Raw genomic sequence first — 17,167 nt, forward strand, 5'->3', positions numbered from 1 at the left:
TTTGGGGGGGGTGTCATCAATATAAAGGGAAGGGTAAACACCTTTAAAATCCCTCCTGGCCAGAGGAAAAACCCTTTCACCTGTAAAGGGTTAAGAAGCTAGGATAACCTCGCTGGCACCTGACCAAAATGACCAATGAGGAGACAAGATACTTTCAAAGCTGGAGGGAGGAGAAACAAAGGCTGTCTCTCTGTCTGTGTGATGCTTTTGCTGGGAACAGAAAAGGAATGGAGTCTTAGAACTTAGTAAGTAATCTAGCTAGATATGCATTAGATTCCGTTTTGTTTAAATGGCTGATAAAATAAGCTCTGCTGAATGGAATGTATATTCCTGTTTTTGTGTCTTTTTGTAACTTAAGGTTTTGCCTAGAGGAATTCTCTATGTTTTGAATCTGATTACCCTGTAAGGTATTTACCATCCTGATTTTACAGAGGTGATTCTTTTATTTTTTTCTTCAATTAAAATTCTTCTTTTAAGAACCTGATTGCTTTTTCATTGTTCTTAAGATTCAAGGGTTTGGGTCTGTGTTCACCTATGCAAATTGGTGAGGATTTTTATCAAGCCTTCCCCAGGAAAGGGGGTGTAGGGTTTGGGGAGGATTCTGGGGGGGAAAGACGTTTCCAAGCGGGCTCTTTCCCGGTTATATTTTTGTTAGACGCTTGGTGGTGGCAGCAATAAAGTCCAAGGGCAAAAGGTAAAATAGTTTGTACCTTGGGGAATTTTTAACCTAAGCTGGTAAAAATAAGCTTAGGGGGTTTTCATGCAGGTTCCCACATCTGTACCCTAGAGTTCAGAGCGGGGAAGGAAACTTGTGCCACTTTTTTCACTGTCACTTTTCAAGGGGAAGAAAATAAAACACTATTTACATCAGCCATAAAGGCATTGTATAATTTTTTTATTGACAATATCTTAGGTTAACTTACATAATGTACCGAGGGCTAATCATTCATGAGGAGTGCTATGAGCTTATACTCATGCCTATAAAACCGTATATTCTTTACCCGTGTTAAAGTCCAATTTAGTAATCCAATCAATAATTAAAAGCTGAAACTTTATTACAAGTTACATAACCATAAAATATTTTTATACAGTATTTTTCATAAAAAGGGCTAGAACATTTATCAGATTAACTCTATAAAGTCTTGGGGTGAAAACCTAGCTTCCAAGTCAATAGGAGTTTTTCTATTGACTTTGATAGGGGCAGAATTTCACTCAGCATGTACAAGTCTAGTACAAGTATAAAGGGGAACGTGATGCAGGAAAGCAGATTACAGTAAAAGGAGTGTTGTATACATAGCTGACTAATGTACTATTCCAAAAGGAGTCTATAATATGCTGAAGAAATTCTTACTAGTACATTTTCACGTGCCTAAATTTTTCTTTAGATTATACAGCTCGCTCTATGTTAGTGTCTTGTCTTTTGTCTTAAACTAGATATGGCAACTAGTTTAAAGGAAGCACATTTAGAGGAAACTAAGTAGAGGAAACTTTTTTATAGGGCTTTCAAGCAATTAAAAATGAATCGTGATTAATCATGCAATTAATTGTGCTGTTAAACAATAATTGAATTCCATTTATTTAAATATTTTGGATGTTTTCTACATTTTCAAATATATTCATTTCAATTACAACACAGAATATGAAGTGTACAGTGCTCACTGTATATTTATTTTTATTACAAATATTTCCACTGTAAAAAACAAAATAAATAGTATTTTTCAGTTCCCCTCAAACAAGTACTGTAATGCAAGCTCTTTACCATGAAAGTTTAACTTACAAATTTAGAATTAAGTACAATAAAAAACTGCATTCAAAAATAAAACAACGTAAAACTTTAGAGCCTACAAGTCCACTCTGTCCTACTTCTTGTTCAGCAAATTGCTAAGACAAACAAGTTTATTTACATTTGCAGGAGATAATGCTGCCCGCTTCTTTGTTTACAATGTCACCTGAAAGTGAGAACAGGCTTTCGCATGGCATTGTTGTAGCCAGCATCGTAAAATATTTACATGCCAGATGCGCTAAAAATTTGTATGTCCCTCCATGCTTCAACCATGATTCCAGAGGATATGTGTCCATGTTGATAATGGGTTCTGCTCGATAACAATCCAAAGCAGTGCGGACCAACATGTTCACTTTCATCATCTTAGTCAGATGCCACCAGCAGAAGGCTGATTTTTTTTTTTTTTTGGTGGTTCAGGTTCTGTAGTTTCCCTATCAGAGTGTTGCTCTTTTAAGACTTCTGAAAGCACGCTCCACACCTCATCCCTGAGATTTTGGAAGGCATTTCAGATTCTTAAATCTTGCGTCAACTGTTGTAGCTATCTTTAGAAATCTCACATTGGTTACTTCTTTGTGTTTTGTCAAATCAGCAGTGAAAGTGTTCTTAAAATGAACAACATGTGCTGGGTCATCATCAGAGACTGCTATAACATGAAATATATGGCAGAATGTGGATAAAACAGAGCAGGGGACATACCATTCTCCCCCAAGGAGTTCAGTCAAAAATTGAATTAACATTTTTTTTAACGAGCGTCATCAGTATGGAAGCATGTCCTCTGGAACGGTGGCCGAAGCATGAAGGGGCATACAAATCTTTAACATATCTGGCATATACCTTGCAATACCGGCTACAAAAGTGCCCTGCAAATGCCTGTTCTCACTTTCTTGTGACATTGTAAATAAGAAGCGGGCAACATTATCTCCAGTAAATGTAAACAAACTTGTTTGTCTTAGCGGTTGGCTGAACAAAAGGTAGGACTAAGTGGACTCGTAGGCTCTGAAGTTTTACATTGTTTTGTTTTTGAGTGCAGTTATGTAACCCCCCCAAAAAAATTCTACATTTGTAAGTTGCACTTTCACGATAAAGAGATTTCACTGTAGTACTTGTATGAGGTGAATTGAAAAATACTATTTCTTTTGTTTATATTATTTTTATTACAAATATTTGCAGTGTAAAAATGATAAAGTGAGCACTATACACTTGGTATTCTGTGTTGTAATTGAAATCAATATATTTTAAAATGTAGAAAAACATCCAAAAATATTTAATACATTTCAATTGGTATTTTATTGCTTAACAGTAGGATTAATTTTTTTAATCATGATTAATTTTTTTGAGTTAATCGTCTGAGTTAACTGCGATTAATCAACAGCCCTACTTTTTTATTAACTTCCTTAATTTGTGTATCTGATGAGTGCATTAGTTGGCTTCTCAAATGTATATTACTGCGCTGCTTAAACTGGTCTCTTAACCATGTGTTCAGCTTTTGTTCCAAAGCAACTGACATTCTGAATCTTGTCTGTATTTTACAATTTTTCTTCTTGATGGTGAACATATAGTTTGTCTTATCTTGTATTTTGAAAGATTATTTTTAGTTGTGATATAAATCAAAGAGAAATGTCCTTTTCTTCAGGATCTCAGCTTTGGCCATTTCTTTCCTGTGGAAAATGGCTCAATCTTACAACCTGTGAGCCCATTCCTGCAAGATGAGGAGTGCCAGTTGAGGGCACCCATCACCTTGCAAGGGGTGAGCATATGAGTTTAAGATATTTAAAGTTAAAAGAACACTAATTTTAAGGTTACTTTCACTAAACTTGGGACGTTTGACCAGCTGTTAAGTCTTGGGAATTCCGCTGGCCACCCGCCCCCCGCCACACAGAGCATGAATCTATGGGGTAGGGTGGGTAGCATAGGGAGAGGACTCACAGGGCTGCATTTGAGATGCAGGGAGGGGACAGGTGGCCTACAGTTCATAGATAATCAGAAAGAGGGAGGACAGGAGAGGGATAGTTTTTCAAGATTTAATAGGCAATGATTGAAACCTATTAAAAATAATTTTTAAAAGACAACTAATTTATTTTTTTTAATGACAATAGGCCAGGATGAAAAACAAAGTAACAAAAGACAGTGGCAGTTAACAGAACAAGAGTTAATGTTTAATTAACTTCCACTGTTTTTAATTACTGTGTATTTAATCTTGGCTGTCCCCCTGTATTCTCCCTTCACAGTCCATCAAGGGGATACTCACTTTTGGGATCCCAGCTCCTAGCCATCACCTCTCTTGGGAGGAGACCTGCATCTCTGTTCCTCTTGATTGGGGTTTACCCAGGCTGCAGGGTTCCCTGCCTACACTGCGAAACTGTCAGCAAGCCAGACTGCCTAAACAGGCCAGCGTCTACACTTTGTTTTCTCTTCTAAGGCTTATTAATAGAATAATTGCCAGCAGTTATAAGTTACACACAGGTCTCTCTAACCAAAACATATTTATTCTTAAGGTGAAAGCATTAGAGAAAATATATTAAAAACAATAAAAGAACCTACTCACATGCTAGTAAGCTCACCACAAATCGCACACCCACACACCACTGCTCCAGCAGGGTCTCTAATAGGAATCAGTCCTTCAAACCCCACCAAAGGATTTTTCTGTGGTTACAAGTTCGTATAGGTTAATGTTTTCTTTATACAGCTTGGGTTTCTGATCTTCAGATTCCAGGAACAAGTGATCAGTAGACAATGATCCCTTCCTCGGGGCATTTTCAAAAGGCTCGGGGTGGGGAATTAAGGGGGAGAGAAATTTGCATTCCACTACCTCTAGATATTCCCCAAGAAATCCACTTCACATGTATTGTCTCAAGAGTCCATTACTATCTGTCACACTGTTCAATATAATCTTGTAATCATTCAGGCCCACAATAATACATAACACCTATGACTCTTAGACTTTAAGCTTAGAAGGGACCATCATGATCATCTAGTCTGACCTCCTGCATACTGCAGGCCACAGAACCTCACCCACTCCTTAGACCCCAAACCTCTGGTTGAGTTACTGAAGTCCTCAAATCATGCTTAAAGACTTCAGGTTACAGAGAATTCACCATTTACACTAGTATAAACCTGAAAGTGACTTGTGCCCCACACTGCCGAGGAAGGTGAACCCCCCGCCCACACACACACAATCTGAGCCAATCTGCCCTGGGGGAAACCTCCTTCCTGACCCCAAATATGGCAATCAGTTAGACCCTGAGCATGTCGTAGAGACCCACCAGGCAGATACCTGGGAACTGTAGTAACGCAGAGCTTTCCCCATCTAGTGTCCATCTCCAGCAGTTGGGGATTTTCGCTACAGGCAGTCACCAGTGGGCCACATGCCATCATAGGCAGTCCCACCATACCATCCCTCATAAACTTATCAAGCTCAGTCTTGAAGCCAGTCAGGTTTTTTGCCCCCACTACTCCCCTTGGAAGTCTGTTCCAGAATTTCACTCCTCTGATGGTTAGAAACCTTCATCTAATTTAATACAATTGACTCCAAAGATACTTAAACTTAATTCAATAAAAAGAAAAGGAGTACTTGTGGCACCTTAGAGACTAACCAATTTATTTGAGCATGAGCTTTCGTGAGCTACAGCTCACTTCATCAGATGCATACCGTGGAAACTGCAGCAGACTTTATATATACACAGAGAATATGAAACAATACCTCCTCCCACCCCACTATCCTGCTGGTAATAGCTTATCTAAAGTAATCAGCAGGTTAGGCCATTTCCAGCACAAATCCAGGTTTTCTCACCCTCCACCCCCCCACACAAATTCACTCTCCTGCTGGTGATAGCCCATCCGAAGTGACAACTCTTTACACAATGTGCATGATAATCAAGTTAGGCCATTTCCTGCACAAATCCAGGTTGATTTGTGCAGGAAATGGCCTAACTTCATTATCATGCACATTGTGTAAAGAGTTGTCACTTTGGATGGGCTATCACCAGCAGGAGAGTGAATTTGTGTGGGGGGGTGGAGGGTGAGAAAACCTGGATTTGTGCTGGAAATGGCCTAACCTGATGATTACTTTAGATAAGCTATTACCAGCAGGACAGTGGGGTGGGAGGAGGTATTGTTTCATATTCTCTGTGTATATATAAAGTCTGCTGCAGTTTCCACGGTATGCATCTGATGAAGTGAGCTGTAGCTCACGAAAGCTCATGCTCAAATAAATTGGTTAGTCTCTAAGGTGCCACAAGTACTCCTTTTCTTTTTGCGAATACAGACTAACACGGCTGTTACTCTGAAACCTGTCTTAATTCAATAAGGATTTCCAAGGATACTGCTAAATCTGTCAAACTGACTTTTTTTCATTTTATTTCAAACAGTTATCTATTTTTGATGTTTAATAATTTCTTATCAATCTCTGCTTGCTGGCTATGCCCATTATACCTCTTACCCAATCACCTCCTTGTCCCCATTTCTCCCACCCAGTCCTTCCACACCACAGTTCCCACATAACCACACCATTGATCCATCAAAGAAACACTCCTTCATACACAAGTAGCTACAGATCTCAGGAGGAATCTTGAGGCTGTGAAAGTGTACCTGAGCTTAGTTGTAGCTGCTACAACTACTAATGCCATTACGCCTAGGGGAATTGTGCATGCAAAATTTGTGCAGAAATTCTTGGGTTTTGTGCAGCATTTCCTTTTCCTCCACAGAAATGGGCTGCAGAGCTGCTGGCCACCACTAGGGACCGCTGGACCCAGCAGAGCACAGCTCGCAAGTAGAAGACACTGCCGGGGGGAAGGAGAGGGAGCCATAGGTGCCAACTCCGTGGGTGCTCTGGGGCTGGAGCACCCCCGGGAAAAAATTGGTGAGTGCTCTGCATCCACCAGCAGCTCCCTGCCCTGCCCCCCACTCCAGCTCACCTCCGCCTCCGCTCTGCCTCCTCCCCTGAGTGCACCGCGTGCCCGCATTTTTCTCCTAGCTCCCAGTGCTTGCACTGCAAAACAGCTGTTTTGCACAGCAAGCGCTGGGAGGGAGGGGGCAACGCAGCATGCTCAGGGAAGAGGCAGGGCTGGGGCAGGGAGTGGAGACTTTGGCGAAGGGGTTGGAATAGGGGTGGGGCAGGGGCAGGGAAAGTCAGGGCAGGGCTGGGGGGTGGGGGGGGCAAGCACCCACCGGCGCTAGGGAAAGTTGGCGCCTATGGAGGGAGCTGGAGGGTTCCTGGCAGCTGCAGTTCTCAGCGTGCTCTGAAGGAAAGAGGCAGCATGCAGGAAACTCTATACAAGCCCAAGACCCAGCATAAGGCTGTTTCTCCCTCTGGATCCCTGGGCTCTGAGGGAGAGGGGGTGCAAGTGTCTGGACTGGTGCAGCGACGCCAGGTTCAGGTGCAGCAGGTTGCCGTAGTTCTGGGACAGCAGATCCGGCCAAAGAGGTAGCTGCAACAGGGTGGCTACCGAAAGACTCAGCAGCATGTCGAATCAGTGTTGACGAGCCTATGAGGATAACAGATGCTCTGTCTTGCTTCACCTTCAGCAACACCTTGTGGATCAGCGGGAAGGCGTATCAGCGCTCCTGACCACAGAATCAGGAAGGCCAACAGGGAGCCCTTGTCCCTGCCCTGAAGAGAACAGAACACGTGACACTTTCTGTTCTGCCTGGACGCAAACAGGTCCACCTGGGGAGTCCCCAACCTGTGGAAGATTAGGCTGACCACCTCCGGATGAAGCGACCATTAGTGGCGAGACAAGAAGGTCCTGCTGAGGCGATCCACTAGGATGTTCCTGGTTCCTGGCAGGTCGGCGGCCACCAGATGAATGGCATGCCACACACAAAAGTCTCAGAGGCTGCGCGCCTCCCAACAAAGGGCTGAGGACATGGCATCGTCCTGCCTGTTGATGTAATAAATTGCGGCTGTATTGTCTGTCAGGACCTGCACCACGTGCCATTCAGGTGGGGCAAGAAAGCCTGACAGGCCAGGCGAACCGCTCTGAGCTCCCTGACGTTGATATGAAAGGCCAGATCACTGTGTAGTCAGCAGCCCTGGGTGTTGAACTTGCCCAGATGGGTTCCCCAGCCCAGGTCTGACACATCCGAGACCAGGGTGAGCGATGGAGACAGGGTCACGAAGGAAACTTCCTGCAGCACCAACTTGGGATCCAGCCACCAGTCCAAGGACAGGAGGATGTGGTTCGGCACCATGACCACTTGATCCAGGGTGTGCCTGCTGGGGATATAGACCAAGACCAACCACACCTGCAGGGGCCGTAGATGAAGTTAGACATGGCTGACCACATACGTGCATGCGGCCCATTGGTTGCAGGCACGTGTGGGCTGTGGTAAGCAGATGGCTCTCTACATGGGTGATCAAGCCTGACATGGAAGGAAGGATCGAGCTTCTGGAAGGAAGACCCTGGCTTGCGTGGAGTCGAGAACCACTCCAATAAACTCTATGCATTGGACTGGCATAACATGGACTTCTCTGTGTTTATTAACAGGCCCAGATCGTTGCAGATGGACCACACCAGATCGAGGTTCCATTGCACCGGCACTGGAGACCTGCCCTTGATGAGCCAGTTGTCGAGATATGGGAAGATCTGGACTCCTCGATGTCTCAGGTAAGCTGCTACCGGTGCCACGCATTTTGTGAACACCTTGGGGGCCAAGAACAGGCCAAAGAGTAGCGCTGTGAACTTGAAGTGGCACCCAGTCACTATGAAACGCAGGAAACGCCTGTGGTCCGGAAATATGGAGACATGAAAGTAAGCGTCCTTTAAGTCGAAAGCGGCATACCAGTCCCTTGGATTCAGGGAAGGAACGATGGAGGCCAGGGAGACCATGCGGAACTTCAACTTCTTGAGAGATTTGTTGAGGCCACACAGGTCCAGGATGGATCTGAGGCCCCCTTTGGCCTTTGGGATTAGGAAGTAGAATCCTCTTTCCTCCATGTCCCGAGGAACTTCCTCAACAGCCCCCAAGCCCAGGAGCTTCTCAACCTCCTGAACAAGGAGTTGCTCGTGAGAAGGGTCCCTGAAGACAGATGGGAAAATGGAGGGGTGGGAAGGATGGGCAGCCAAGAACTGTAGGGTATAGCCCCAAGGTACTATGTCCAAGACCCAGTGGTCAGACGTAACCTGCGACCAGGCCAAGCGGTAGGGGGAGAGGCAGCTAAGGAAAAGGCAGGTAGGATCTGGTTTACTTACTGGGGCGTCGCTCTCAGGCGCACCCTCAAAATGATTTCTTCTGGCTCCCTGGCTGGGCTGGTGAGCGGGAGGAAGAAGGGTGATGACAACTAAAACTAGCGTCCCTTCTCATTGTAGATCCCTGACGGGGATGCCAGGGTTTGGCGGCGACAGTGGCCGGAAAAGCTTCCTGGCTGATGCAGCGTGTGTATGCCCAACGAGCGAAGGGTAGTCCTAGTATCCTTCATCCCATGTAGCCTAGCATTTGTTTGATTCGAGAACAGACCAACTCCATCAAAGGGGAGGTCCTCAATCGAGGTCTGCATCTCCTGGGAGAGGGCCGCTGTTTGCACCCAGGAGCTGCATCGCATGACCACCGCCGATGTGATCATCCTTGCCGTCGAGTCCACCATGTCCCATGCCATTTGCAGGGAACATCTGGCCACTGCAGTACCCTCCTCCACCAGGGTGCCAAACTCTTGGGCCAGACCTTCAGGGAGGGATTCCTGGAATTTTTTAAGGCCATCCCAGAGATTAAAATTGTACCACTTGATGGCTCGCCACCCGAAATTGCAGGCTGGCGGCTGAATAAATTTTTCTCCCAAATAAATTGAGTTTTTTTGGCCTCTTTGTTTTTGGGAGTTGAGGAGGTGGGGACCTGCTTGTCTTTCTCGTTGGCCGCAGACACAACCAGCAAGCCGCCGGGGGGGGGGGGGGGTGGGAAGGTATTCAAAACCTTCGGCCAGCACAAATAACTTTTCTCTCAGTCCGTTCTGAGGTGGGAGGGATGGAGGAGGAGGTCTGCCACAAGGCCTTGGCTATTTTGAGGACCCCCTCTGTACAGGCAGACACAACCAGCCCCCTTTCTTGTTATCCCATTAAAAATCAAATTTCTAGGTGTCTTTTTGTGAAGACCTGACTGCTAAAATATTGCTAGCAATTACTATACATAATGCTTCGACAGAATTTGTCTCTGATTTGTAAGGAGACAATGGACTATATTCTGCCCTTTGTGAATGACTGCAACTCCCAGGACCCAGAATCGTCAAAAAAGGTTTGGACTATAGCCATATGTTTGGTACTTTATACATCATTTTCTGTAACACTACATAGTCTTGGAATTATTGTGCATTTACTTGGCTCCCTCCCTACCTCTTTTTCCCCTCTCTGCAAGTTTATAGTAATCTTGTTTAAAATATCTGCCAGTAAAGATATCATCTAAGGGGTAAATTCTACAAGTCAAAGTTGGAATATAAAAATTTACCACTTCTGTCAATGCATAAACTGATTTCTGCAAGTAAGCAGGCACCTATGATATTACACAGTTCTGACCTCATAAGAATATTGTTTATTCATGTTTAAATCTCTGAATGACTTTTTGTTTTAAAGGAAGAGGCAGAATATTTTCAAATTAATTATAACAGTAAACATACAATATTTTACATTTAAATCGCTCCTTTAACAACAGGGAATCCGAAAGGAATCATACGACCACATTTGGGGAAGGAAACCAGGCAGACAATTGGTACATAGCACCAGTGCATAATGGCCTGAGAGAGGAAATGTTACTCAAACACACTGGAACAAACTCATACGCCTACAGAATGGGCTAACAAAAACTCAGTTGATTAAACTGACTGAGCTACATTCAAAATACCCACGTACAAGAAACTACATGGAATACAACTTATCCTGCTCATCAGTACTAAAGACTATATTCTGTTCTACTTTATTAGAAACAATGGTTGTTTGGTGATTATAATACTGAATTATAGTGCTGCAGTAATGCTACTATATTTAGAACTGGACAGGTCCATTCCAAACACTTTTTTTTTCCATTCATTCACTTATGACATTTTTCAAATTACTGCCTGAGCTAATATTTCTCACACTGGGTCTCCACTCTGATTATTTTGCTTTGATGTTTAAAGGACAGCCTACCATTTTAAACTTCTGAGTATATGGTTAAAAAAAAATCACATTCTTTTAAAACTTCAGACTGGGATATAGATATGTTCTCAATAAGGAATATTTGCTTTTTTCTTTCTTCAAAATATTTGAGATATTTGGGGAGAGAGAAATAAAGTAATGAATAATTGGACTATAGGGTCACACAGTTCATGGCTTCTGTAGGCTGAGCACTCATTGCATCCCTCCATTTCCTGATTCCCCTTTTTTCTCACCCCCATGCTCAAGGCTCCATTTGCACACCCTCAATTCCCCACCCATGCCTGGGGCTTCATGTGCCCCAATTCCTCCTCCTTCCTGCACCCATGCTGGGGAACCATGTGCTCTCCCAATTCCCTTGCCCCCAAACCAGGATCCCCCATTCTTCCCTTCATGCCAGGGGCTTTGTGTTCCTTCCCATTCCTTCCTCCCCCCATGCCAAGGGCTCTGCATCTCGGTCTTTTTTCTCCCACCTCTGAAGTACCTTTCTTACTTCCAAATTGGAAGAGACAGGCAGATTAGTTGGCGTCCTATCTTTCTCTCCCCTCACCCCACCATGGAGCAGCCTTTGGGGAGACAGCACTATAAGAGAGGAAGGAATGAAGCCTCCTTCAACCTCCTCTCCCTCTAGCTCCCCTTGCTGATTGAGCATCTGTTCCATAGTAGTTAGGCAGCTGTCAGCACTATATTTGTTGCTTCCACAGATCCTGTATCATTGGCAAAATTACTAAAATATCACTCCCCAGGAATCATTTAAAAGTTTAGTATAATGTAATGTTTTATGTAAAGCTTAGTTACCTCAAGATCATCCAGTGAACGAGTAATGCTAAATCGCTTAGATCTTCCAAATGATCTCCGAACAGAGGAACGTTGGGGAGCCAGGGCTAATCCAACTGGATGTCCAAATTTGGCACCCTAAAACACAATAGAAAATATAGGGTTACTTATACTTGTATTTTATTTTAGTACTTTATTTACATAAAACTCCTCCTCAGAGACAACATCTGATTTCTAGAGATGTCCGTCTTTTATCCAGTTTTACAATTGTGTTGACAAGCATATTGAACACCAAGGAGGGAGATCTTCAATAAAAGTAATAAAAGTGAGTTAGGTTCCCATTTTGAATGGGTGTTAGGCACCTGTCTCCTGTTTGTGTCTCTGAAATTCTCTACCCAAGTGACTTACTTAAGTTAATGAGGTAACTTTTCCAGCCAAGGCCCCAGTCCTGCAAACATTTAGACACGAATGACTTTATGAACATGAGTAATCAGTGGGACTACTCATCTGCATAAAGTAAATTGTATGTGTAATTAGCAGCAACATGGGTGCCCATATCTGAACATAAGAGAGACCTACCCCTATGTTGTAATGACTATAAAATGCTTGCTCACATTTCCTCCATATGATGCTACAACAATACTAGAATCCATCTCACCCAATCTTTGATGCACTCTTTCTGTATGCTTTAAATACAGCTGGAACATTCCCTGAAATTTTGGAACTGATCGGATGCAGCACTCAAGTTATCATATTACATCCAGACAAACAGAACTGACATCAAATTGAGAGTAAAACTATCTTGTGTCCCCACTTTGATGACTGACATTCCCTTTTTATGGCCTAACATCAATAAATTCCCACTTTCTTGCATGAGGTCTAAAATGAAGTCATTGACTACTCTTTAGCTTTGGAGAATAGAGTTATATCGCCTCTCCTCAACCATAAATGGCATCATAATCCACCTCCAAAGAAAATCAAAACGGTTTTCTGGATTTCAAATGTCTCTATGGAGATGTTCCATCAAATTCAGTTCCTCTTTAGTGAGGGCCTCTTCTCTCATTTCCTTCTCTCTCTCCACACAATCCACAGCTGGAGAGTCACTATTTTTGTTGCTCCATGAATCTGAAACTTCCCCCAATTTATCATCACCTTCTTCCTTTATGCCGTTTTTCCCAGTGAGGGTCGCGGTGGCGACATGGAGAATAGAGAGAACCAGACCTCCTTTTCCGCCGCAATATGTTCCAGCTCCTCCTGGGGGATTCCTCACTATTCCCAGGCCAGCCAGGAGATATAATCCCTCCAGTACATCCTGGGTCGGCCTTGGGGCCTCCACCCAGTGCGACATGCCTGGCAAAGTTCCAATGGAAGCCTCCCAGGGGCATCCTTAACAGGTGCCCAAACCACCTCAACCAACTTCTCTTGATCCGGAGGAGTAGTGGCTCTACTCCAAGGCCATCCCAAATAGTCGAGCTCCTCACCCTGTCTCAGAGAGTAAGCCCAGTCACCCTACAAAGAAACTTCATTTCTGCGCTTGTACCTGCGATCTCATCCTTTCAGTCATTGCCCAAAGTTAATGACCACAGGTGAGGATCGGGATGTAAAGCGACCTGTAAATGGAGAGCTTTGTCCAAGAACTCAGCTCCCGCTTCACCACCACGGATCAGTACAGCGGCCGCATCACTGCCGCCGCTGCACCAATCCGCCAGTTGATCACACGCTCCCACTTGCCATCACTCACGAACAAGACCCCTAGATATTTGAACTCTTCCACTAAATGTAGCAGCTCCCCCTGCACCTAGAGAGAGCAGTCCACTTTATTCCAGGAGAGGGCCCATGACCTCTGTTTTGGAGGTGCTGATTCTCATCCCAGCATTCTTCACACTCAGCAGTTCAACATTCAAGTGTGCATCAGAGATCACAGTCTGAAGAAGCAAGAAGGACATCATCATCTGCAAACAGCAGAGATGCTACCTCCGAGTCCTCGTACCGGATGCACTCCACAGCTCGGCTGCACCTTGCTATCCTGGCCATGAAAATTATGAACAGGCGTGGGGACAAGACACACCTTTGGCGAAATCCATCACTCACCTTGAATGAACTCAACTTAATGCCAAGAATATGAATACAACTCTCATTCCGAGAATAGAGGGACCGGATAGCACGCAAAAGCGGCACCAGCACCTTATACTCCCGGCAGCACTTCCCATAAGACTTCAAAGGGAATGTAGTCATATGACTTCTCCAGGTCTATAAAACAAAGGTAGACTGGATTAGCAAACTCCCACGATCCCTTGAGTATCTGCGAGAAAGCAAAGAGCTGGTCAGTTGTTCCATGGCCAGGACAGAATCCACATTGTTCCTCCTGAATCCAAGGTTCAACTAATGGGCGTAACCTCCTCTCAAGCACCCTGGCATAGGCTTTGCCGAGGAGACTGAGGAGTGTGATCCCCCTATAGTTGGAACACACCCTCTGGTATCCTTCCTTAAAGATTGGGACCACCAGCCCAGTTTGCCAGTCCAAAGGTACTGCACCAGCCCTCCACGCAACATTGAAGAGGCACATTAACCACTCCCAATTTATGTTGTCTTAAAATGTTCCTTTTAATTATATAATACTTAACTATCCCTTATTTCATCTGCTGTGGTGAGGAAGGATACAAGTTGACAAGAATATGTATTGTAGTCTATGTTGTCATGGCTTTGTTGGTCCCAGGATATTAGAGAAACCTGGGGAGACCATTTTATTGGCCCAATTTCTCTTGGAGAGAGATACATGCTTTCAAGCTTACACAGAGTTCTTCTTCAGGTCTGGGAAATGTACTCAGAGTGTCACAACTAAATACAAAGGTGAAAAGAATGTTTAGCATAAGTAAACATATTCAGAGGGACCATTTCAGGTGAAATAGCCAGATAATACCTCTCCAGTCACAGGGGGGGAAGCACACAAAAAAAGAAGCAGAGAGGGTTGGTTTAATGGGTTATAGACCATTGTAAAAAGCCATAACTCCAGTGTCTCTGTTCCGTCCATGATTTTTAGGGTCTAGCAAAGTTATGAACTTAAGCTCTTAGGCTTGTTTTTTGAAGGCACTGTGCAGTTTTCCTTTGAGGATGATGACTGAGAAGTCAGATATAGAGTAATCGCTTTGTGAAAAGTGTTCACCAAGAAGTAAAAGGGTCTTTTTCTCTTTTATAATTTTTCTGTGCAACATTTCCCAGACCTGAAGAAGAGCTGTGACTCGAAACCTGGACTCTCTCACCAAGAGAAGTTGCTCCAATAAAAGATATTACCATACCTACCTTATGTCTCAAGAATATTTATTAGTGACTACATGGTTTTTAAATGGCAGCTATTACTTTTCCTTCACGTTTTTTTTCTTTTCTGCCTTTATGAGAGTCACCGTTCCCAACTCTAAAATATTTCTGCTTTATTTCCCCCCTAAGTGTTTTGTTTTGCTATATTTGAAATTTACATTAAGCAAAAATAATTCCATTCTTATAATTAGATGTTCACAGCTGATTGTACAAAGTAGGGAAAAAACCAGAACACTATGAAGTTATATCACTGTTCTATAAGATGACATATTTTTGACATCTTCTCGGAAGAAAATGAATATCTGTTTATTTACCCACATGTATTCAATGCTATTCTTTAACAATATGACTCTCATTGGTGACTTTGCAATTCTCATTGGTGTATATTTACTAGAGACTCCATTTGGAAGTCTTCTTTATTGTAAGACGTATTGCCAAGGCCCAGTGTACTTTGCAGGAAGCTGGACCCAAAGTCTGGAGAAAGCCCTTCTTGTTTCTGGGCCATTTCAGGAAAGCTTTAAATAAGGAGGTTCTTAACTCACTATGAAAACAAATGATGCCCTATATTTTCAATTTTCAGTGTACTGACAATGAATAACTACACCATAGAAGCTGCCAGGGAGAAGCTGAAAAAGTAGACTCTTGAGGTTTTTGACAGCCAGGAACAATTTCAGACTGGAACAAGCACATCAGCTGGATATTTAAGCTACAAAATCATCATCAGTTTAGTATGCTGACATTCTAAGTTGCCATCCTTAGGTTTCAAGGTTAACACCCACTGAGCTAAACAGGGCATTTCATATCCCTGAGATAATGTGCAAGTGATCTGCAGATCCAGGCAGGTATTATTGCATTGGTTCACACATGGTTTATATTTTAAGGCTCTTTGCAATCCTAAGATCTAAAATAACATTTGCCCCTGCAAAATGAAAGCTTAGATCTGAAGCAATACTCTGCAGCAGACTCCACAGCAAATTCAGCAGAATGCACCAATATTAATTATAGATAGTCAAAACAATAGTGTGGCACCTCGAGAGTTATTACCAGTGACACTCGATGTTCCTTGTACGTAAGGATCCAAGTTACTTGCATGTAAGTTTCAGAAAGTTTCACCACTTTTTAACTATGGAAGTACCCACCTTTGCATTTATTAAATCTTTCATTTAGTGAGAAAAAACACAAATGAGGAATGAAAGGCAGGAGGAACTCCAAAGGCTGGCAACAACAGTAACATCAGTACTTTGAGGGCAAATGGCATACTGAAGCCAACCGAGAAAGTATTAAAGTATACTTCAATGCATGCTCCTCACTGCTCCTCTGTAGTATCATCAAAAACAAAAGTTTTCCCAGCAGGTATCCATCTTTCATAACAGAAGGATGATGAGAAAGAAAACAAAATATCAAAACTGGGCAAACACATCTGGAACAACGGAGAACATGACATCTTCACTTTGTTTCCCAGTGCAGCCCAAAGAGAACATAGAAATAATTGCCCAATATAGGTTTAAATGGTGGCAATCCCTGTGTGCTACTCTGAGTGGTTATCATGTGCGGATAAAATATAATGCAAAAGATTTTAGAAACTAATTACGTCTAAATTTGGGGAACAGGAGGAGGCCTGCTTTAAGGTAACTCCAATTGCATTCTGAGGGAAAATGAAATTGATCTGCAATCTTCAGAATCACTAGATTTGGTTATTCAGCAAATGTTGATGCCTGAGTTTAAAACTAAAAGCCTCTTGGGTTATATAGGGTCTGTAAATACAGAGACACAGAATGAAAGGGAGGATGAAAAAACCACACTTAGAATCATGTAAGAGTACAAAACAGAATAGGAAATTAGCACCCAGTCAAAATTTGATGTAAGGTTTTCTGACACTTGTACAAAAATAAATATTGAGTACTTGGTTAGAATCCAGCCGTAGCATAATAAAGCAAATGAGAAATATGACCCCAATAAAGAAAGTGAGAAATATGGCCCATCTATACCAACAATAAAGTAATGCTAGAGAACTGCTGATAAAAAGGTGGAAACCAGTTAAAGTTAACCACTTGCCTGGCCAATTTGGACAAGGCCTAAGTGTTTTGAAGCGGCACTTAAAGAAAAAATGTTCCCTAAACCAATGGTCTCTATCTTGCATTGAAGAGCCGAGTTAGAGATACCTATGGGAGATGAA

At 43.1% G+C, this 17,167-nt stretch overlaps 1 protein-coding gene across 4 annotated transcripts in view; it reads right to left on the reverse strand.

The window, feature by feature from the left end:
• RGS12 (regulator of G protein signaling 12) overlaps positions 1-17,167 on the reverse strand; it is a 173,154-nt gene that overhangs the window by 110,152 nt on the left and 45,835 nt on the right. For all 4 annotated transcript variants that reach the window (XM_077815887.1, XM_077815889.1, XM_077815888.1 and 1 more), the window contains one exon: positions 11,698-11,814. In XM_077815887.1, the coding sequence (XP_077672013.1) occupies positions 11,698-11,814 (117 nt within the window). The remainder of the gene's footprint in view (positions 1-11,697; positions 11,815-17,167) is intronic.

The sequence above is a fragment of the Eretmochelys imbricata genome, chromosome 4, assembly GCF_965152235.1.
Source record: "Eretmochelys imbricata isolate rEreImb1 chromosome 4, rEreImb1.hap1, whole genome shotgun sequence".
Classification (NCBI taxonomy): domain Eukaryota; kingdom Metazoa; phylum Chordata; order Testudines; family Cheloniidae; genus Eretmochelys; species Eretmochelys imbricata.